Source organism: Oreochromis aureus, linkage group 16 (assembly GCF_013358895.1).
Source record: "Oreochromis aureus strain Israel breed Guangdong linkage group 16, ZZ_aureus, whole genome shotgun sequence".
Taxonomy (NCBI): Eukaryota; Metazoa; Chordata; class Actinopteri; order Cichliformes; family Cichlidae; genus Oreochromis; species Oreochromis aureus.
The window spans coordinates 32,528,610-32,553,079 of record NC_052957.1 but is presented as its reverse complement, the minus strand read 5'-3'; the positions used below and the strand labels follow the sequence as shown (position 1 = coordinate 32,553,079).

At 41.0% G+C, this 24,470-nt stretch overlaps 1 protein-coding gene across 1 annotated transcript in view; it reads left to right on the top strand.

Annotated features, from left to right (window-relative positions):
* The first annotated feature begins 5,279 nt into the window (after positions 1-5,279).
* The window catches only part of ankrd44 (ankyrin repeat domain 44), a 31,084-nt gene continuing 11,893 nt past the window's right edge, over positions 5,280-24,470 (top strand). The window contains exons 1-13 of the mRNA XM_039599813.1: positions 5,280-5,815; positions 14,894-14,977; positions 16,123-16,201; positions 16,622-16,692; positions 18,225-18,425; positions 18,917-19,004; positions 19,213-19,355; positions 20,117-20,329; positions 21,275-21,353; positions 21,444-21,558; positions 21,647-21,729; positions 22,431-22,543; positions 24,246-24,250. Coding sequence (XP_039455747.1) covers positions 5,789-5,815; positions 14,894-14,977; positions 16,123-16,201; positions 16,622-16,692; positions 18,225-18,425; positions 18,917-19,004; positions 19,213-19,355; positions 20,117-20,329; positions 21,275-21,353; positions 21,444-21,558; positions 21,647-21,729; positions 22,431-22,543; positions 24,246-24,250 — 1,301 coding nt within the window. The 5' untranslated portion in view covers positions 5,280-5,788. The remainder of the gene's footprint in view (positions 5,816-14,893; positions 14,978-16,122; positions 16,202-16,621; positions 16,693-18,224; positions 18,426-18,916; positions 19,005-19,212; positions 19,356-20,116; positions 20,330-21,274; positions 21,354-21,443; positions 21,559-21,646; positions 21,730-22,430; positions 22,544-24,245; positions 24,251-24,470) is intronic.

The window sequence follows — 24,470 nt, the reverse complement described above, 5'->3', positions numbered from 1 at the left end:
CTCGTCTGTGTTCAGATAAACTGAAATTTGAAATTAGTTTCTGGAAATCATGAACCCGGCATCCTGCAGACTCAAGAGTAGACTGACCATGAAAAGACTTCATGTTTGACCCTGGGAATTGGCAGCATGCACATCTGGAAACTTAGAGTATGTCTGTAATGCTAAAAGGTATATACTGGTTTTAGAGAAAGATATAATCCCATCCATATCACATACTTTTCATTGAAGGCCTCACATATTTCAGAAAGACAATGCTAAACTGCATACTTCAGCTGTTCCAATGACTTTATAGCAGAAGAGTCAGGACTGTTGAGCAGCCACAATCTAATATGAGACAAGAATGGGACTGCTGTTAAACAAAGAGGGGCTGCTACACAGTGATTTTTCCCCACTCCAATTAAACATCCGACATATTTTCTCTGTTCTTTTGTGAAAAAATATGGTTTTATGAGATTTGCAAATCATTGCTGCATGTATGTACATTTACATGGTATATTCTACCTAAAAAAATATTGCATTTGGCTAAAATTAGAATAATATAGACCTGATTTTTGTGTTGGCTTATGCAACAGTTATGGAAGTGATTGGTATGATCACATATCTTGTTGTATCAGCTTCTGAATGACAGGATTTGCTAACACATTTGTCCATAAATTAAAGGTCTCGGTTTGGCTAAATTTTTCTTTGGACTACAAAAAGACTTGTGTCGCTGTTATTTACCCTACGAGAACCATCCAGAGTCTATTGAGACATTTCTCTGTGAGCAAAAGTTCAAGAGACAGCGCAGCACCGTACTTCCTTCAGTTTCCTTCCGTTATAACCTTTGGAATGCATAACTAACAGAGTAAACTATGAAGAAATCCATGAAAACTACACAGACTGTGTACTTGTACTGTGGCTTCTTAACTTCCTTACTGGGACAAAACAGTCAGTCCCCAAAAGGTAGATGGTTATATTTTAAGGGGGATATTTATCTTAAGTTTAGGTTTGGAAATATTCAGAATAATAGTAATAATAATCATAAGTTAAGAATTGCCCTCTGAAACCGAGTCTCTACAACTTCCTTGTAGGGACAAAAAAAGTCTACATGAGTTAAATCACAATGTTTTAGGGTAGAGACTTGGTTTAAAGTTTAGTCTAACCCAGCCATGGCTGGGCCACAAGCCAGTGTACTCACTGTTCATAAACTATGTTTGCTGCAAACAATGGAAGAAGAAAGGAGAAAAGCATCTTTGGAGGCGAGAGAGAAGGAAAGGCAGGAGTTTGGGGTTGAGAGTTGGGTCTTTAAATGTAGGGACTGTGATCGGCAAAGGAAGAGAGCTGGATGACACGATGGAAAGAAGGAAAGACAGATATATGACTTGCACAGACCAGGTGTAAGGGAAGCAAAGCCAGGAGCACTGGGGGTCAGTGCACTAAAGGTTGGATTTCAGGTAGAAAAGAAAGGAATTCTGGAGTAAGTTGGGTGATGTATAAGAAAGTAGGAAGGTGCACACAGGTGGACTACTTCTACTACAGAAGGTGCAATCTGAAAAACATATGAGACTACAAGGTGGTGTTGGGGGAGAATGTAGGCAGGAAGTGAGATGACTTTGAAAACCAAGAAGAAGAAGTGAGTGAAGTCAGAGCCAAGGGTTAAATTGTGGAAGCTGAAGAGGGAAGAATGCTGCAGGGAGGCTGTGGGAGGTAGGGAAGACTTATCAGGTAACTGGGAAAGTACAGGTATACAGGGAGTGCAGAATTATTAGGCAAATGAGTGTCCACATCATCCTCTTCATGCATGTTGAAACTGGCTCGAAAGCCTACTACCAATTAAGCATATTAGGTGATGTGCATCTCTGTAATGAGAAGGGTGTGGTCTAATGACATCAACACCCTATATCAGGTGTGCATAATTATTAGGCAACTTCCTTTCCTTTGGCAAAATGGGTCAAAAGAAGGACTTGACAGCTCAGAAAAGTCAAAAATAGTGAGATATCTTGCAGAGGGATGCAGCAGTCTAAAATTGCAAAGCTTCTGAAGCTTGATCATCGAACAATCGAAGTTTCATTCAAAATAGTCAACAGGGTCGCAAGAAGCGTGTGGAAAAACCAAGGCGCAAAATAACTGCCCATGAACTGAGAAAAGTCAAGCGTGCAGCTGCCAAGATGCCACTTGCCACCAGTTTGGCCATATTTCAAGCTGCAACATCACTGGAGTGCCCAAAAGCACAAGGTGTGCAATACTCAGAGACATGGCCAAGGTAAGAAAGGCTGAAAAGACGACCACCACTAGCTGAAACGTCAAGACTGGGCCAAGAAATATCTCAAGAGATTTTTCTAAGGTTTTATGGACTGATGAAATGAGAGTGAGTCTTGATGGGCCAGATGGATGGGCCCGTGGCTGGATTGGTAAAGGGCAGAGAGCTCCAGTCCCACTCAGACGCCAGCAAGGTGGAGGTGGAGTACTGGTTTGGGCTGGTATCATCAAAGATGAGCTTGTGGGGCTTTTCGGGTTGAGGATGGAGTCAAGAACTGCCAGTTTCTGGAAGACACCTTCTTCAAGCAGTGGTACAGGAAGAAGTCTGCATCCTTCAAGAAAAACATGATTTTCATGCAGGACAATGCTCCATCACACGCGTCCAAGTACTCCACAGCGTGGCTGGCAAGAAAGGGTATAAAGAAGAAAAACTAATGACATGGCCTCCTTGTTCACCTGATCTGAACCCCATTGAGAACCTGTGGTCCATCATCAAATGTGAGATTTACAAGGAGGAAAACAGTACACCTCTCTGAACAGTGTCTGGGAGGCTGTGGTTGCTGCTGCAATGTTGATGGTGAACAGATCAAAACACTGACAGGATCCATGGATGGCAGGCTTTTGAGTGTCCTTGCAAAGAAAGGTGGCTATATTGGTCGCTGATTTGTTTTGGTTTTGTTTTGAATGTCAGAAATGTATATTTGTGAATGTGGAGATGTTATATTGGTTTCACTGGTAAAAATAAATAATTGAAATGGGTATATATTTGTTTTTGTTAAGTTGCCTAATAATTATGCACAGTAATAGTCACCTGCACACACAGATATCCCCTAAAATAGCTAAAACTAAAAACAAACTAAAACTACTTCCAAAAACATTCAGCTTTGATGTTAATGAGTTTTTGGGTTCATTGAGAACATGGTTGTTGTTCAATAATAAAATTATTCCTCAAAAATACAACTTGCCTAATAATTCTGCACTCCCTGTAGTGCTGAGGGAAACTGTCAAGAAGGTGTTTGGTGTTTCCTCTGGACAGAAAAAAGAAGACAAGAAGTCTTGGTGGTGGAATGAAGAAGTAAAGTATTCAACGACAGAGATTAGCAAAGGAAAAGTGGGATAGTCAGGAAAATGAAGACGGGAGTACCGGAAGCCTAGTCGTGCAGCAGAGAGGGGAGCTGGCAAAGGAAAAGTCTTATAATGAGGAAGAAAAGTGGAAAAAGAATTTGCCTTGGTGCCCATTTAACTTACTGCTCGAGCAGGTGAGCACATACCATATAGCTGAAATGTGCTGCATGTCTTCCTCTGGTCTGTTTTTTCTGTCTGCTATGAAATACTGAATAAAGGCAAAAAGCCCAACAACAAATCTTAAACAACAGGGTCGTCCACCCTGTTGTTACAAGCCAGTCTGTCCCTGTACCTATGAAGCGCCTTGAGGCGACTTTTGTTGTGATTTGGCGCTATATAAATAAAACTGAATTGAATTGAACTGAATTGAACTGTACAACCATTGTGAGAGCTTGTACCGCAATGCTAGCAATAAGTTGAACTCGTTCATGGTGGATGTTGGACTCTACCAGGATTGCCCTTTGTCACTGATTCTACTCACAAATTTTATGGACAGAATCTCCCCTGTGTGCTAAGAAAGTGCTCTACAGATGTGATGTTTGCTTTGAGGGTGTTAATAGAGAAGTGCAGAGGAGGTCAGGAGTTGCACTGTGACTGTCAATTCTTTGTGGATCTTGAGAAAGAGGAACTGTAGAAATGCACGAGGAAGTCAGGACAGCAAGACAGTGGTGAGGTGTCTGGAAGGAGTGACAGGGGTGTTCAAAGTGGGGGTGGGATTACATCAGGGATTGTCTCTGAGCCCCTTCTTGTTCACAGTGGCGATGGACAGGTTGATGGTGATGGCAGCCAGGATGTTTGCAGAGAAGGAAGCAGGTGGAGGAGAGTGTGGAGAGGTGGAGGTATGCACTGGAGAGAAGAGGAATGAAAGTTAGTAAAAGCAAGACAGAACACATATGTGTGAATGAGAGATAGACCAATGAAAAGATGAACATGCAAGGAGAACAGAGAGTGAAGGTAAATGAGTTTAAATACCCGGGGTCAACCATCAGAACCTACGGACAGCAACAAAGATCTGGGTCAGGGCAGATAGCTGCCGCTCCCTGTGCCTGGTTCTGCCGGAGCTTTCTTCCTGTTAAAGGTTTTTCCTTCCCACTGTCGCCAAGTGCTTCTCAAAGGAGGAATTTGATTGCTGGGTTTTTCTCTGTATTATTGTAGGGTCTTTGCCTTAAAGACCACAGCTTCTTGAGGTGACTTCTGTTGTGATTTTGGTGCTCTACAAATAAAAGTGAAATGAACTGAATAGAAGAGAGTACAGACAAAGTGGAGTGGGTGAAGATGAATGTGAAAGGGAAGGTTTACAAGATGGTAGTGAGACCTGCTACCATGTAGTGTGTTTTGGAGACTGTAGCACTAACAAAAAGATGGGAAGCCAAGCTGGACATGGCAGAGCTGAAGATGTTAAAGTTTTCATCTCAGTATGACCAGGATTAGAAATTAGTACATCGGAGGGACAGTTTAGATTGAGCATTTTTGGAGACAGTGTTAAAGAGGCAAGCCTGAGCTGGTATGAACATGTGCAGAGGATGGATAGCAGATGTTGAATATGGAGCTCCCAGGCAGGATGGATGGATTAAACTGGTTTTAGTCCACAAAGAACAATCTGCTCCATCTACATGGTGCTTGATGTCTGCCCATCTTATCAGAAATTACATTTGTCACTTGAAGTGGGACTAATTCATGAACAAATATCTGCAATGAAAATTACACTAAATCTTTATATAACCTACATCACTGCAGTCACCACAGCCATCTCTCTCTTTACACGCATTCATTTTTCATGCTTTGTGTTACTTATTTTTGGATCGTGTCACTGCGTTTCGGCCTCTCTCTGTATCCAGTGGATGGCAGCAGCGAGGGGTATTCTGCTTGTTGTTGATGCTGAGGAAGCTTCTCCTCCACTTCTGCATCTAAAGAGACAAGCACGAACTTCCTGTGTGATCTCCGTTCAGCTGACTTCACCCTGGCTGCCTCTCTGGGAGGCTTACAGGCTGTGCAGTCCGGGGGATAGAGAGCCTTCTGTGGGCGGTGTACAGCTCTCAGAGACGCCTGGAATATTCGTGCAGAAGCATCAACAGAAGATCAGCAGCAGCAGCCATAAATGTGGATTGTTTACACCGGTCGGTCGAGCCGTTCCTGCTTCCCCGCCTCCCAGCGACTCCGAGCGGCCGACTGTGCTCAGCAGCGTAGCCGCAGATAGCGTCAGTGGAACGGGGCTGATGGCCCTGGTGCTCGGCCCGGCCTCCATCACCCTCAGCGTCTGCCCGTGAGACTGCTAGAGAGCTACAAAGCCACACCGCTACATCTAGTCGCCTCAAGTCCCGTGGGAAGAGCGGAGAAAGGAGAGGCGGAGCGGGGCTCAGCATCGCACCGTGCATGGTGCTGCGGTGTCGGAGGGAGTGGATGTGCAGCCAGAGCTGACCCAGAGATGGCTGTTCTCAAACTGGCCGACCAGGTAGGACCAGCTAGCCAGTTAGCTTAGCTTCCAGACCTGCAGAAGCACAGTATTTCTCCTCCTCTGTGTGGTAGAAAAGTGTTTCAGTAGCACATGTTGTGCTATTTAGTTTTACGCAGCCTAGAAAATAATAAAATACATTCCTTCCCTACAGATTGAGCACAGGACTCTATCAATAAATTAGCATAACACTAAAAAAAGAAAATGCCCTTATTATTTGTTGTAAATGTCGTTAAAATGGGGACAGCTCATCTGTCTCACATTTCCTGTTCTGTTTCCTCCTGTAAGCTGTTAATGTCTTCAGTAACTACTGTGTTGAAGTCAAAGTACCCGAGTATTTCCCAGGGAAGGCCCCTAAATTTGAAAATATTACTTTAAAGCTTTGTATTCTTGGACTTTCCTTAAATAGACTTGCACAGTTCACAGTTTTAAATATGAATAACTGACTCTTTATGCATCCTCTCAGTGCAACCTGTCTGAATCAGGCTGCTTCAGCTCCTTCCTCTTTAAGGTCCCCTCCCTAAAAGTCCGCCTTCAAACCCATTGGCCTGTTTCTGAAATCCTGCAGAGTAGTAACACTCAGCCCATGTAAATTGTACTGCTTCTACTTCTGGGACATGTTTTGCCCATGAGATGAAATTTAAAATCTTTTAAAAACACTCATATAAAATGTGCATTTTGGTGCACACAGTATAGTGTAATTAATCTGTAACTGACTTGTTAAGCTTGCTTCTTGGTAAAAATGACCGCAAAAGCCAAGTATGTCTTTTGTTTTTATAGATCCTGCTTTTCACTAAACGCTCCAGTGGACTGGTTCTTATGTAGTGCTTTTCTACTCTGTCCAGTGGGAAACTGTGAATTAATGTAATAGCTGATAATCAGAAGCTATTGTGCTGAGTAATTAAGACTCTAAAGTATCCCAGTCTAACAGTCTTCAAATGTCTTTCTTTGTTAAACCACAAAATATAAAGTTGTCTTTGAAAAAGCTAAAAACTTCGTTCAGTGCGTATTGTTTTAAAATTTTTCTTTAAAAAAATTATTTTTCTGTTTATTGACTGATTGTTTCACCTTGAACATGTGGAAGAGGAGCTTAGGAATATTTGACTTTGAAGGAGATTTAACCAGCCCATTTTTATGTAGAATTCTGGCTGAAATATTTACTTGATTCATTATTCAGTATAATATTAAAATGATTTTAACCTGTCCATTTTTTGAAACTCAATTTTTCAACCACAGTGTTGCTTTTTTTCTTTTTTCTTTTAATTTAAAGTACACAGACTAAATTTGAGATTTGAATTATTGGTTGAAGTCATTCACAGCTATCAGTTTGGATCTTGTTAATTTCAAGATATCAACAAATCGAGCAATCAGTCAGTTAATCAAAGCCGTAGTCGTCCTCTGAATAGCCTATAATGGTTGTCCTGCGATGAGTAGGTTTCATTTTAATACTTCAAATAAAATGAATGTAATCGTTTTTAATGAGCTAAAAATGTATTGGATAACTTTTCTTTGTAACAGAGCAGTATTCAGAGATCTGAATACTTTTCCTCCAAATTCAACAATGAAAATGTTAAAAATGCTTATTGGCTGTATGTCAGCAGTGCTGTAATGTTTCAGATTTCTTGTGAAGGACCTCCAAAATGACCTCCAATGCAAAAAAAATTCAAATTGTCCCAAGGAGACATAGTTGACATGATGTATCATGTATCATACAGTACTCTTCAGCAGAGGTTGAAAAATAAGAATTTTTATGTAAACAAGTCATAAACAAGCAGCCCTAAAGGTGTTCAGAGAAATATAAATTTGAACATTTACATTTAAAGCCCAGGCACTGCGACTGTTGTATTACTCTACAGTCACACACACGGGTTCAAAAGTACAATGAGACAAACTGCTACAAACAGAATCACAAAAGAGACAAAGAAACACTTAAAGGCTACAAAGAAACTTGTAACAGCTACAGGACACAGTATTGCTACAAAGAGACACTTACTGGCTACAAAGAGATAGTTGTTGATAACAAAGACACACAACAGCTACAAATAGACACACGATGGCTGCACATAGACAACCAGCTAATGGCTACATATGGGCACAAAATGAAGAGATACACAATGACTGCAAAGAGAAACGCAGCAGCAGCACAGATACACACCTCTCTGAGCAGATGTGAGCATGAAAGTGTAAAAGTACATGATTTTGTAAATAAAAACACAAAAGCAACACCGCCTATTAAAACAGGCCTTTGAGAATCACGACCCTCAGAGGTCCTTCCTAATCTCACATTTAGATTTTTTTTCAAAGTTAACCGACTCAGCATCTCTCTGCGAGCTCTCATGTGGCCATGTGAGATATGTCTTGAGGGAAGCAAGAGCTGCTGTCAGAGTGTGCGTGTGTGTCTGTGTGTATGACCTAGAAGTGTAGCACTTCCTGTTATTTTCAGACATGCTGATGATGCCTGATAACTGGATGCCTCAGACTTTTTTCTTTTCATCACGAGCTTATCAACAGTGGATACCATAAAATCCCACTGCTGTAACGTCTCTTTTAACTTGTGATCTGCTGAATTGATTCCCAGGTTGACGTCATGCCTAAAATTCCTCAGATGTGTTTGTGAATAAATAATAACTTTACATGTGCTTTTTTTTTCTCTCTCGTTTTTTGTGCATGCGTGGTAATGAAAGACTCTGTGGGGTAAAAAAAACTCATCGGCAGAACGCAAAGGAAGTACAGGAAGTCGTTGACTTCTGACTTTCTGCCAAAGCACAGTTATGTGTCTGTTGTAGATGTGCACACGATTTGAAGCAGGTGAAACATTGAGACCTCTTTAAAAATGACTGCAAATAGAAGTAAATCGGAACGATTTTGTCCTTTTCAAATACGTACTTGTTCGTGTTAAACTCAACTTTTAAAACATTCTCAACTTTCTTTATAATTAGCCCCAAACCATAGGATTGTCTTTACAAAGCTGAGTAGTGGATCATGTTCAGGAAATTACAAGGAACATTTCCAGGTAATTACAAAGACAAAACACAACTTGTTACACTGTTTGAGGAAGTCTGAAGTGTGCCATTGACCCTGAGGAGAAGAGACTGAGCCAGTAAGAGGCCCGTTACCTCAGGCATCAGCGGAAATTAAGGCATTGTTGCAGAGCACATATATTTCAGGTTAGCCTGCTTGTGTGTTTGGAGGATGCCAGTGGAATGAAAACATTGGTAATCAGATGCAGTATAAGGAGGAGAGAGGATTGTACTGCACCGGCCCAGAACCTCGGGTTCTAATAGCTGTTCGTGTTCCCGATTAGTAAAATCGGTGCTCAAAAATTCCCCCCAAAAACATAAGTATATAAAGCATGGTAGCTGGGAACATGCTGTAGGTATTACAGGTACTGCACTGCAGTGGTTTGTATCATATCTATCTAATAGACTCCAATTTGTGCATGTAAATGGAGAGTCCTCTTCACACACTAAGGTCAGTTATGGAGTTCCACAGGGTTCAGTGCTAGGACCAATTCTGTTTACATTATACATGCTTCCCTTAGGCAGCATCATTAGAAGACATAGCATAAATTTTCACTGCTATGCAGATGACACGCAGCTCTATCTATCCATGAAGCCAGGTAACACATACCAATTAGTTAAACTGCAGGAATGTCTTAAAGACATAAAGACCTGGATGGCCGCTAACTTTCTGCTTCTTAATTCAGATCAAACTGAGGTTATTGTACTCGGCCCTGAAAATCTTAGAAATATGGTATCTAAGCAGATTCTTACTCTGGATGGCATTACCTTGGCCTCCAGTAATGCTGTGAGGAACCTTGAGTCATTTTTGACCAGGACATGTCCTTCAACGCACATATTAAACAAATATGTAAGACTGCTTTCTTCCATTTGTGCAACATCTCTAAAAGTTAGAAATATCCTGTCTCAGAGTGATGCTGAAAAACTAGTTCATGCATTTATTACTTCCAGGCTGGACTACTGTAATTCATTATTATCAGGATGTCCTAAAACTCCCTGAAAAGCCTTCAGCTAATCCAAAATGCTGCAGCAAGAGTCCTGACAGGGACTAGAAAGAGAGAGCATATTTCTCCTGTTTTGGCTTCCCTTCATTGGCTTCCTGTTAAATCCAGAATTGAATTCAAAATCCTGCTCCTCACATACAAGGTCTTAAATAATCAGGCCCCATCTTATCTTAATGACCTTGTAGTGGCATATCACCCTATTAGAGCACTTTGCTCTCACACTGCAGGCCTACTTGTTGTTCCTACAGTATTTTAAAAGTAGAATGGGAGGCAGAGCCTTCAGTTTTCAGGCCCCTCTTCTGTGGAACCAGCTTCCAGTTTGGATTCGGGAGACAGACACTATCTCTACTTTCAAGATTAGGCTTCAAACTTTCCTTTTGCTAAAGCATATAGTTAGGGCTGGACCAGGTGACCCTGAATCCTACCTTAGTTATGCTGCAATAGACGTAGGCTGCCGGGGATTCCCATGATGCATTGAGTTTTTCCTTTCAGTCACCTTTCTCACTCAGTATGTGTTAATAGACCCTCTGCATCGAATCATATCTGTTATTAATCTCTGTCTCTCTTCCACAGCATGTCTTTATCCTGTTTTTTCCTTCTTCACCCCAACCAATCGCAGCAGATGGCCCCGTCCCTCCCTGAGCCTGGTTCTGCTGGAGGTTTCTTCCTGTTAAAGGGAGTTTTTCCTTCCCACTGTCGCCAAAGTGCTTGCTCATAGGGGTCATATGATTGTTGGTTTTTCTCTGTATGTATTATTGTGCTATCTACTGTACAATATAAGGCGACTGTTGTTGTGATTTGGCGCTATATAAATAAAATTGAATTGAATTGAATTGATTGATGAATCTAAACTGGACAACATTTGTACATTAGTGAATGTAGGAATATTGGTGTTTGTGAGATTTGTGTACATGATTTAAATGTCACAGTTCACATACAGCAAAAGCTACTTAAAAGTTACAAGGAGCTTCCAGGTCACCTTATGAACCGTAGTTGAGTTCGCCAAAACCATAGACGCAGTTGGTGTATGTCACCCATTGGTTGGTGAAATCTGTTTCGACGTCTCAAGATGATTGTTTCTGCTGTTGCAAAGAAATGGACGTACCAAGCATGAGCAGGTTTGACTGTGAAATTGCGTGCTCATTGGCTATTGACTCCTTATTGACAGCTTGTTGCCCATGAGTGTGCGGTTTCTTACCATGGATAATCCTCGATTTTGAATCATGCATAGATTTACAAAAAAGATCTTTTTCATCTTTCACAGCATTGCTACTTCACAAACAACAATGGCTCCTGACTACTTACTAGTGTTAAAAACATCTCCCGCATCACTATAACCTGTTGTTAAGTCCAGGCCTTTGTAGAGGATTACACCAGGTGTGGATGTCATGGAACAGTAACATTTAAAGACATCAACATTGTCTTGTGTTGTTAGTTTAAGTGAACAGAGACGTGTCACATATGTGCATATTTGAGCTACTGAACTCTCCAGACTGCAGTTGCCTAGGTAACCTTTAATGTATTTATTACAGAGTCATATGTGTTCTGCAGTCTCATTGGTTGCACACCTCAAAGTTGAGATAGGTTTATATTGGGACATGCCTACTTCAAGGCACTAGTGGGTTTGTTTTTTTCTGTTTTTTGCCCGTAGTCACTTGAAACTGCTGAACGTCACTTACTTTCTTTGGTCTGTAGTCACCACACTGCTGCAAATCTCTTCCTTTGTAGATGCAGCTTGACAGTACTTGCATTTTTTGGCTTTTGTTCCTCTTTAACTTATCCCTCATCATCTACCCATTTGCTAAATATCTCCATACGTCTCTATACCAGTAAGTTTAAATACGTTTGAAAAAAGTGCTGAAAACAACTTCTGTGCTGATTTCATTACATAACATTTTCCAAGTGAGTTGAGAGCATGACCTTGTTAGGGACAGAATAGTCATTAACAGAAATCAGCACATACTTAGAAAGAAGTAGTAAAAATATTCATCAGTTTTCAGAGTTACTGCAATGTCTTTCTTCTAGTAGCTCTTGTGTGAGCACGTGTTTGATTTCTCTGATTTATAGAGTTTGGGCATTTTAAACAGTTGACACACTTGAACTTGAGAATAGAAAAAGTGTGACTCTTATTGGAAATATATAATTATTAGATCCTTAACACAAAAAGCGTACTTTATGGCCAAATATGTTTGGCTGTTACTGGCAGGCTGACACTGCACGTTGAAGAGCATTTTCTCATCGTTATTGGTTACTAATGGGATGTGGGTCACATTGGTTCTGCCTTAAGGCTAATGGGAAGTGTGTTTGTGTGTTTGCGTGCGTGAATGTGTGCAAGCTGCAATAATGACCTCCTGTGTTTGAAATAGCCTGTGGGGATGATATACCAGGAAGACTAGTGCAGAAAGCCAAGTGCTGATGTCATTTCCTGTCTAAATCTGTGTTCCTCAAGCTTCAGTGCATTTCTCACTTAGCATTTCTCTGAGTTATTGGATTTATTTACTAGAGTTGCCAACAGAGGACACTAGCTTTTCTACTAAGGTATTCCCCTGACACATCCTGTGAATTGTTGCCTTGCTTGTGGCAGTACCAGCCAGCTCCTGAGAGATGCCAGCTGAGTGTTTTTGTTACAGCCGCTAAGCATCGAGCTAAATATGCCTATAATCCTGACTCCATCACTGCAACCTTCTGAGTTTAGAAACGAGCATAGATGAGCTTATTTGCATTATTGTGTGACTCTGTCTGTGTTACACATTAGATCTGATCAGAACTTTAAACATTAGTGTGGTAGAAAAGCAACTCCTGTGTGCTGCAAGTAAAAGTAACAGCTACAGTCCTGCGACATGCTGCACACACGTGTCTGCCTTCACTCTCAGCAGTGAGTGAGATGATGGATGCTGCAGCAGAATTACATTCAGGGGAATGAAACAGTCAGATGAGGAAGAAGTGTTGTGGCGTGCTGTATTTTTAAAGCAGAAGTGAAAAACTTCTCTGTGGTTGGTTCCTCTCTCAGGTTTCTGAGAAGGAGAGACTGTGTAACAGGAAGTGAGGCAGGAGTAGCAGAAACACACAGGAAGTGAAGTGAGGCCTCCCTCTGCTCAGCCTGGTTCATAAATAACACAATGAGCACAATCTACACATAATCTACATTTCGGTTTCAATTTTGCAAATTTTTAAATTGAGACATTTTTTAGAATAATTTTATTTAAGTAAAGGAGCTATATCTGTTTGTTTTCACGTTTTCAAATGGGAGCATTTGCTGTTTTCTTTAAAAAAAATCATTTTCTAAAAACTGGTAGTCCTTAGCATCCTGTTACTCTTGTTCCCCAATACAAATTTCCCTTCAAAATATTAATAATATATATATATATATATATATATATATATATATATATATATATATATATATATATATATATATATATATATATATATATATATATATATATATATTATTATTATTATTATTTATTATTATAAAATAACAATAAAGAAACATATTTAGATATTAATGCTTTATTAAAAAATGTTGTATTGTAATGATATCAACCTGCTAATGATGTTGCTATGACAATGATATCATAGCAATATAACATAATAACAAAATAACAAAAAAACTAATAGTTAGCTTCTTTGCTAGCCTGAACAAGCTAACATCACCTGCTATTTTAGCCCAAATAGTATAACACCAGTGATAATGAGTGATTAGCATACATTAGACCAGCGGTCCCCAACCTTTTTTGCGCCACGGACCGGTTTAATGTCAGACATTATTTTCACGGACCGGCCTTTAAGGTGTCGCGGATAAATACAACAAAATAAAATGATATGACCGAGACAAAAACTGTGGTATTTTGTAAATATAATAATAAACATGAATTCACTGTGTAACTGTGTAACTTTATTAGCAGCGTCCTCCTGTAATGTGCCAACAACACTGAGAGTAACATCCTCCTCTCTGCCTGTTAATGCTCTCTGGTCGCTATGGTAACGCATAAACATTTCTTTCAAAATAAGACACACAACTACAACACGCGAAAAGACCCAGGGAAACCGAGTCAACGATAAAAACCCTGAAAACCATAAATTTCACACAACTCTCCCGGCCCGGTACCAGACGACTAACAGACCGGTAATAGTGGGGGTTAGAGACCGCTGCATTAGATACAACAACCTAAACAAAATAAAGCTAGCTGATGATGTAATAGATTAAGCAGAATGAGATAAACTGAACCTAAACTGGATACATTACCTGCAATTGTAGCTTGTTATCTCCATAGTAAGAAAGGCTAAAGTAGAAAATAGAGATACAGTTTTAAAAAGTTATTAGTCTGTGTAACATCTGTGCATAGATCCATTGTTTTTCAAAATTTAATCCATGCTCTTTTTAATACAGGTTAATCATTAAGAGAAATGTAATCAGGAATAAAAAGATATTCCCATACTTTGCTTCCAAAGAACCAGAACTTGTTCTAATTTGTCAAAGTGTTCCTTTTCAGGGTTTTCCTTTGGACACTGGCTGCTATTCCACTCATTCGAATTTTGAATTTTTGGTTTAGTCATTGTTAAATCTATTTATTTATTTAATACAAACATTTAAAGAACATATTTGGCTTTAGTACTGTTTAGCAAAACCTGCATGAACCCGAACCTAAAAATTCGCCTTTACGTCTGCGACATGTTGTCCCAGTTTTTTGTGTTTTTTGCATTCCTCAAAAGCCTCTGATATCTGCTGTTTGGGCCTGTATTTACCTCACCTCTCTCATCCTGAAAAGAATAATAGGGGCATCGGAGACATAACCTCCACACTGAACCCTTTTTTATTTTTGTGATGTGTATCTACCAAGAATTTTCCACAGTAGTTTCTCTGTGAGACAGAGAAACGGGAGATATAAGAAGTGAGGGCAGGCCTGGATTTCTTTTGTGTACAGTCTGCAGTTTTTGTACACGCTGCAGCTTTAAGTACACATAGGCAGCACTTCATACCGTGGGAAGGATCATAGCCTTTTGTAACGTCCGTAGTGGTCACGTGACTGTTTTCTTTCTCGTCCCCACAGCCTCCTCTCATCCAGGCAATCTTCAGTGGAGATTCTGAAGAGATCCGTATGCTCATATACAAGTCTGAAGACATCAATGCTCTGGTAAGGTCACACGGACACCAAACAGGCATTCTGTCTCTAAGATACCTCTGTGCATGTGAAACACTCACCTATTCATATTTTCCACAGAGTAGATGGTTTGTATTCACAAATAAACTGTATGCAGGTATGTGAAGTGGCACCTCCTAATGTGTGAAGGAGGAAGAGTGAGCTCTTTTTTTTAGCTCTTGGTTTAATACATGACAGATGTGTATAAGTGACACATGATAAAAAGCTCACCCTGCATGTGCTGTATTTATAAAGGATATCAATCTCATTTAAGTGGCTTCACCATAACTCTGTTCATCCTGCACACGAATATTCACACAGAGCACTTGTGTTCTCTCCATCGTCTGTAAGCGTGCATGTTTCAGTGCAGAAAAAGTTTCCTTTGCCCAAAGTCAGCTTTTAGGGAAATAAAACTGGACTCGGTGGCAACCACCTTCTTCTTCGTTCCACCCCCACTTCCTGTTTTAGAGTGAGGGAATTTGGGCTGCAAGTTAAGAGTCAGTAAAACCAGAGTTCAGGGTGAGTGTTTATTTACACATCTGCTCATATGGGTATAAATACACAACACATGTCGGGGCTGTCCTCTCTGCTTAAGTCAGCCCACACGGCCAGTGTGATGGGCATTTATTCAATGAGCACGAGGTCACTGATCCTCTACTCATCTGTGACCTCATACCAGCTGCATGAATGGAAATAGCACTGGATTTAAAATACTTATAGATTTGTTTATCAGATCCATTTGTTGATGGTGCACTGTATGTTTGGTAAATGTAAACAGAGGTTTTTGTGTTTACAGGAAAACTCCACAGAGCGCTCTAAATGTTGCTGTGCAGACTGGCAATGCAGAACAACTACAAGGATGTGCAAAAGAGCCACACATAGACAAAAAACACCCCCAAAGAAACATAAAGACACCTCAAACTGCCACACAGAGACACAGACACAGCCACAAAGGGGCAAACCCCCGACGACAACAACCACAGAGACTCGATCAAACAGCCGCAGAGTCATACAAACAGATAACAGAAACCATCACAGAGGGAAAAATGCCAGGAGACAATTAGGACTGTAACTGTGTGACATGTGCTCATGTGTGGAAGGGTCACTTGTCTCATAATGCACCACTGTTCCTCCATCAGGATGCAGAGAAGCGCACTCCGCTGCATGCAGCAGCCTTCCTGGGCGATGGCGAGATCACCGAACTCCTCATCCTCTCGGGTAAAACACGCCACGTCTTTCTTCCAGATTTCAGCTGTTTTTGTTGTTGTTTTTTATTGAATGAATGTAGATGTGGAGCCTTACGACATTTAAAGCATCCCAGATAAAATACAGTTAGCTCATGTCCAATTTAACAACAAACAAACAAACCCAACGTTGTTTTGATAATATTAAATTGCCTAAAACTTTACGTAGCCCAGCCACTAACGTCCTGACTGTCACAGAAGATCGTGGGCGGCGCAATATGCTTCATCATTTTCTGGCGAAAGTAATTACCATATGGATGGATTTAAGGCTCATGTTAGTTGATGGAAGTGGAAAGCCTGTGTTTCCTGTAGCTGTGAGGAAATTTCCGGACTGCTTTGTAAACGTGAAGTTACATCTTTTCCGTGTTTGCCATGCTGTGTTTCCGCTCTGCAGGGGCACGTGTCAACGCCAAAGATAACATGTGGCTGACCCCTCTCCATCGCGCTGTTGCATCTCGGAGTGAGGTGAAAACACACACACACACACACACACACACACACACACACACACACACACACACACACACACACACACACACACACACACACACACACACACACACAGACCTTTTTCCCAAAACAGCATCGAGTCGGGCAGTGCAGTCAGGGAACCTCGTTGTATTTACATGAAAGCAGACAGATGACTTTTCTTTTTAGGTCTCAACCAGAACTCACACTGTTCCCCAACTTAAGGAATCTGGGTTACAGCAGTTCATTGGCTGCATAACTCCCAGTATCCATACTGGTAATTCATCATAGCAGGACTAGCTGAAGGCTGCACTGGCTGTGTGCCCATTTATAGATATTCAGGTCGCACTTATTATCAGTGTGACGGCAATTTTGTTTTTTCAAGTCCTCGTCTAGTTTTTGTGTTTAAAACCCCATGTTGCTCTCATGTTGCATCCATTCAGAGAATGAATGCATATGAATGTTAGACAGTAAGCACTTAGAACAGACAAACTCGAGGGCTGGTATCCTGAAGCTTTTCCATGTGTCCCTGCTGCAACACACCTGACATGTAACCCTACTCAAGTATATTTAAATAAAAGTGTAGATTTTAAAGAAAAAATGTACTTCCAAAACGACTTTTATTGCACCATATGCATTCGCTCAGGAGCTGCTGTAATATGAATCAAATGGATGAATTGCCACCTGCAGTCCAGTTCTATAGTCTTTCTAATGACCAACTAATATTATTTAGCTGTGTTGCAAAGTACTTTGAGTGCTCAGAGTAGAAAAGCGCTATATAAGAATCAGTCCATTTATCATTTACTTTCTTCTAATTCGATTAACTAGTCCAAGTCTGGTTCCCTGAAAGCCAAATATAAGGAAATAAGTTGTGGACTTTTGTGCTTTATATACAGAAAATATATTGATCAGTTAATGTTAAACAGGCCTAGGACGTGTTACAGTTTTAACTGTATTCTCACTGATGTGCTGATTACTGAGAATAAATACTGTTATAGGAAAAGCAGCATGAAGTATGAGGAAATCCTTAAATGAGGTGAATATACTAAAAAGATTAGAATAAATAATATATGATAATTTTAATATTAATTTTAACATTAGCGAGGCTAATTATAAAATCACTGATGCCTATACGGAGCTTCATGTGACATTTCAGTGGGAGTGTCTTCTGTTAAATAACCTAAACTCACATCGTTACAAGAAAACTCTTTATTTGTTTATAAACCACTTTAAAAAAATTTCTCCCATTTCAAAGATTAGCACCACTTAGCCAGCGCTATCTAAAGAAAAGAGCTGAAGTAAAACCTGTCTCAGTGCATTAGTCAGGAGGGGATTTACAAAGACGAAGCTTCTTACCCTGCTCTAATGGCATTACTTTCATTAGTTAAATAATGTTCTGAGATATCAGTTGACTGATCAGTGTATCTGCAGGCTTATACCATGTCTATGTCTAACAAAGGAGCTCTGCACTGCATTCGTTCAGGTGTCACATGATTCAGGTATGTGCAAAATTCCAAATTCTTCCTCAGGAGGCTGTTCGAGTCTTGATCCGCCACTCTGCTGACGTGAACGCGCGGGACAAGAACTGGCAGACGCCGCTGCATGTCGCTGCAGCGAATAACGCGCTGCGATGCGCTGAGATCATCATCCCACTGCTGAGCAGCGTCAACGTGTCAGATCGTGGCGGACGCACTGCCCTCCACCACGCTGCCCTCAACGGCCACACTGAGGTAAAGCAGCCTGGAGCCGTCTTTTTAAGCACTGGAAGTAAATGATCAGCACGTTAGCTGCAGAGTGGGGCTGCACTCGGTTGCGCTTCACACTGCAGTTCACAAATAAACAGGCTGTGACGTAACCGTCCTTTGTGCTGTTCTGGTTGAATAGCTTGGTTGAAGGAAACAGGTGGGCGAGTGCAGCTGTGTCACTGGGATTATTAAGTGGGCTGTGCATTTTGAAGCACTCCTCATCTTAGACAGAATCATTCACCAGATCTAAAATTAACAATGAGAGGCGGCAGATTTGTGGAGCGGAGCTGAATGGACGGTGCCTTCGTTTCTGCTCGATAGGCCCTCCGGTGTTTTAATGCAGAGACTGGGCCGAGAGATGAGATGGATTTACAAAGCTGTTATAAAAAGATCCGCCCGCTCACACATCCTGTTGCGCACGTACAGACACCTCCCTCTAATATTTCCTTCTCATGTCCTCTCTGTTTATTTGTCAGATGGTAAACCTTCTCCTCACTAAAGGAGCCAACATCAATGCCTTCGATAAAAAGGATGGCCGAGCTCTGCACTGGGCAGCTTTCATGGGTAAGAGACAGAAGTGAAGGTTGTTAAGCACATGTCACAGAGATAAAGGAAATGGAAAACCAGTCCAAACATAACAAAAACCTACCAACAAAAACATAACAACAACCTCTAAGGTCTACAAAGACATCAGCGCTTCATCAGAGCAGTGCTTCAGTGAAAAGGACGACCAATCAGCTGAGCGTCAGTATTTTTTATAATCCCCCTTTAGGTCACTTGGATGTGGTGGGCCTGCTGGTAAGCAAAGGCGCAGAGATCAGCTGTAAAGACAAACGAGGATACACTCCGCTTCACACGGCAGCCTCCAGTGGACAGATTGCGGTCGTCAAACACCTGCTCAACCTGTCTGTTGAGGTCAGCACACATACACCCACGTAAACACACGCCCACACACGCTTTTGTCCCTAATTTTCAAACAGTCCACATCACAAACAAAAATACAATCAGAAGTTTACTTTCACTTCGAGTGCTTCGAGTGATCCCTCACAGTAGAGAGGACGTCGTGCAGAGGAGTAGTTAGATCCCACTCCAGCTTTTCAAAATGCCATCACTGTACCCCTGCTGTTTCAATGTGAAAACTACCACTAACTAAACAAAAGAGAAAAAAAAGGATTCAGAGAGTCAGATTTTACTTGAATCTAAAAAGAAATCCTCAAAACATTCCTTCTATGTGTCACTCATACGCCTGATTGTTTACTTCAGAATACCCTACAAACAGAGATAGAGAGACAGTCCCCTTCCTGAGTGAACAGACCAATCCTAACATGACCAGCATTCATTGCATCGTTCACAAGTTAGAGCCAAGTCATTCTTATATACCTCAGAAATCTGCTGCTGACCTCAGTAAGCGAATCATTTAGTTCACTTCTTTTAGCTAGCATATAGCATAAGCATACATTCGATTACTTTTATCTAAACATAAACTATTATTTAACCCAAATATACCCTAAATATTTTTTACTAGCTTTATTGCTTTTTAATGGATTAATAACTGATTTGGCACGTACGAGTCAAGTTGAGCTGATCGTGTCGTTTTCCCTTTGCTCCTTCAAAGAGACGCCCTGCCTTTCATGTTTACGTGGTCGTGAGGATGTTTCTGTTTTCTCTCACCACAGATAGATGAGCCCAATGCATTTGGAAACACGCCTCTACACGTGGCCTGTTTCAATGGTCAGGACGCTGTTGTCAGTGAGCTGATTGATTACGGGGCCAATGTCAGCCAGCCCAACAACAAAGGCTTCACCCCGCTGCACTTTGCTGCTGCCTCCACACACGGAGCGCTCTGCCTGGAGTTCCTGGTCAACAATGGGGCCGATGTCAATGTACAGGTACAGAGAAATATAGTTACTGGCAAGACTAGAGCCCAGCTATTATTGTACATCGAGGGTAATGGTGATGCTTATTTTTACTTTTATGGAATAAAAAAATATTGACTTAAGTTTAGACACCTTAAGAGGTGTTTTAGTATTCTGTGGTAAACGAGTGCTGCTGCAATTGAACCTGAAGTTTCTGTGTCGACAGTTCGAGTAGTTCAGTTCAATTCAATTTTATTTATACAGCGCCAAATCACAACAACAGTCGCCTCAAGGTGCTTTATATTGTAAGGTAGACCCTACAATAATACATACAGAGAAAAACCCAACAATCATATGACCCCCTATGAGCAAGAACTTTGGCGACAGTGGGAAGGAAAAACTCCCTTTTAACAGGAAGAAACCTCCGGCAGAACCAGGCTCAGGGAGGGGCGGGGCCATCTGCTGCGACCGGTTGGGGTGAGAGAAGGAAGACAGGATAAAGACATGCTGTGGACATGCTAGTTGGTGCAACATGCTAAATGCTAAATCTAAAAACCTTTTAAGTAAATATTTTGGGCTTTCTTGAAAATGATTTTAAAGTGTTAAAATAAATGAACAGTGGCTATTTATCGATTAATTAAATTTTACAAAGTAAAGCAGAGACAGGAGAAACACCCTTCAGTTATCTTATGATTGCTGATGTTGATGTTTGTCCACCAAAGGCAAAGGGAAGTTACAGAATGTTAAATGATAAATATTACCAAGATTCTAGAATGTTGAATGACAGAATTGCAGAATGTTGAAGATATTCTAGAGAATGCTGAATGTGACCCAAAGAACACCGTCCCCAGAGTCGAGCACAGAAGTGGCAACATTACGCTTTGGGGGTGTTTTTCTGCTAAGGGTGCTCATTAAAAACACTGAAGTCTAAAGTGCGTGTTTCAGTCAAAACCTCTTTTTCTTCTCTTTCCATGTTAGAGTCGGGATGGAAAGAGTCCTCTCCACATGACTGCGGTTCACGGACGGTTCACTCGCTCCCAGACCCTCATCCAGAACGGTGAGACTTCTTTATGCTTGTGTTTGTCTCGCGGTGTCTTGAAGCTACCTTAACTCCACAGTGTCATTGTTTGTTCGCGCTTTGTTTCAGGCGGAGAGATCGACAGTGTGGACAAGGATGGCAACACTCCCCTTCACATTGCTGCTCGCTACGGCCACGAGCTCCTCATCAACACGCTTATCACCAGCGGAGCCGACTGCACCAGGTTTGTTTGCTTGTTGACTTGTTGAGAATTTTATTGATTACAATGACGTGTTATGTAAATAAAGAGATACCCATGTCGTTCTCCAAAGGCGAGGAGTCCACGGGATGTTTCCTCTTCACCTGGCTGCCTTGAATGCGCACTCTGACTGCTGCCGGAAGCTACTGTCGTCAGGTAGCTAACTGGGAAATGGTGCATGATGGACTTAGTTAAAGGGGACCCACTTAGCTTTGCCTTATTTTCTGGCCTGTAGTGCTACAGTTTCCAAGTTAGCCAAAGCTTGAAATAAGGTAAATGTTTGTAAATGCGAAAAGTCGAGAACGAGGCAACGAGAAGTTCAAATTGATACCATAAGTGTGTCTAATAATAATCTCGGATGAGTTTGACCTCGACCTCAAGGTCAGAGGTCATGTTTTCTGAACATTTTCTGAATGCAATAACTCAAGAAGGAAGTCAGCTAGTATTCTGAAATTGATACCTGAGCGGTGGCCTTGGCGATTGCCAGTATTTTCTAAGATTAGTAACAAAATTTGCTGATTTAAAAATTCAATATTCTGATATATTGTCCTATGATCTTTCTTGTCTTATTCACAGATACAAAACATAAATAGATCTCTCTAATATTTGTCTGCCTGACCTGATACGATCAGCTGGCTGTTGTGTTTGTGGCACTTCAAACACGTGTTGGCAACATGTGGTACATCCTCTGGTGGACAAATTATCCAAATTCAACACTCATAACCTCGCTGAAGGAGGTTTCTCCCAGCTCATATTTATTTATTTAAAAAGTAGATATAGACACTAATAGATTGGCATCAGCTAACATCAGCTGATACATTAGTTGGTCTTTAGTCCTTTTGTTCCTGCTGTCACAGGAAGCATTCTTTACATGTACTCGTCAGCTACATCAGAGCGTGTCCACAGAGAACAGGAAGTCGAGCTCACAAGCACAGAGTGTAGCCACTCAGCAAGCGCCTACAGAGCGGAGGTGGGTGAACTGGTAAATAATAACTAGCTAGCAACAGCTGATAAAAAAATGCATGAACGGATGCTATTTTCATGTACAGCATTTTGAGTCAATCAAACACAAACAGTGTTCTATGTGCTTCTGTCTAAAAAAGTGAAATTATTTGCTATTGTTTTTTGTTCCAAGAACGCTGAATCAGCATTTCTACATATGTGCACGTTGCCCTCAGTGTGCTGACTGAGGACTTCTGTTGTCTTAATTTCATCTTGGAGTGTAACTTCAGGGAGGGTTGAGTCCAGCTGTTGTTCTGCACAGGCACATGTTCAGCTCCGGCCAAATTCAGGTCACAATGCTCCTGAAAAGACAAGGCCTCAGTCTCATTACTCATTTTCCCTCCGGACACAGTGCATCCCTGTGAATTCTCCTCTTTCAGCAGTTGTCTTGTTTACATCAGGACGTTTCCGTGTTGCTTTGGGCTGTAAAATAATTTTCTTCTTATATCATCTGTTAAACTTTTTTTTCCCAAAAACTTTGCATTAAACAAAAGTTGGGAAAAGACCCGAGTTCTTCCAGATAACTTGATGATTTAACAAGGCGCTGGCGCTTGTGTGTGGATGAAACTGGGCTCCTCACATGGCTCTGCTGAGCTGCTGAAGCAAACAACAAAGAAGTAATTTACATGTGTTTGTGTGTTGTGCAGCTGCAGTGCTGGGTTTGGTCAGGAGTGCTGTGTTTGCGGCACCCAGAGCTAAATCTTGGATTTTAAAATCCTTCATACCGTGGATCTCAAGAGTGATTTCCTGTTAGCTATGCATTTGTAGTTCTAACTCTGATAATCATGTGGATACATAATCAAATTGTGAAAGAAAGCGTACACGTGTATGGGCAGCCTGGACTCGGTACGAGTTATACTTCAGTACTATGGAAACAGACCGTTTCAAATATTCTTTAAAGACTTTTTTGTTAATTTCCACATTTTTTTTAATTATGACTTTGCAGGCTTGTTTTGTCTAAAGAAATAACATTAAAATGAGCAGTTCGGATGAGAAACTGAAAATGATCATTTTTAAGAAGCTAAACTGAGTAAATGTTTCAGGTCGGGAAGAAATGTGCACGACTTTAGCACGAGTCCACCAGTTTTAGAGAAAATGCCTTCTCGGAAATACATCCAAGAATTTACCAGTAATGTCTCCTTCAGAAATAATAACTAGGTTACTCCAAAAAAAGTAGCTGTGAGCAGTTTCATGGTGGACGCCATCTTTACTGGATGACTTTGGTGTTTTCATGGTGCCGTGGTGACTTTAGCTCAGGGTGGTGTGCCAAAAGAAATCCCAGTTCCTACATGAAACTACCAAGTAATCACAATGTTTCAAAAAGAAATGACTGTTGAGTTTTGTTCAGTTTTTGTGGTGCTTACTTCATTCCATTATATTTAATGCAAATGCAGAATATTTCTATAGATGAACAATCAAAGTAATCTGCTGGATTATTAGCAGAGCCTATAAATGTAAACGAACTTTACCTCTAAATAAATGTACGTTTCCATTCCTCTCATTAAAACGTCCATGTAAACATTACAGAACCATAATAATGGATTAATTTGATGACAGCTTTATTTATCTGCGTCCCTGTAAAAATCCTAATCATCCTACAGTGTGAAACGTCCATTTAATTCAAGCTGTGTTGTGTTGCGCCGTTTGCCTTGTTGCACTTTCTCTCTTAGATCCTGTGAGGCCGTCTGAATGTGTCTCTGACCTGAAGATCAATGTGTGTCTCTCTCTGTGTGTAACCTGTAGCCTATACCTGTCCTTGTATTCTCCTCTATGTGCATGATGGTCTCTGTAACCCTTGTTTCCCCACCTGTCACACTAACCCCCGTCTCCCTCTCCACCTCCTTCTCTTCCTCTCTCTCTGTGATGGCTGCTGCTGTGTCTTGTCTGGCCTTCCT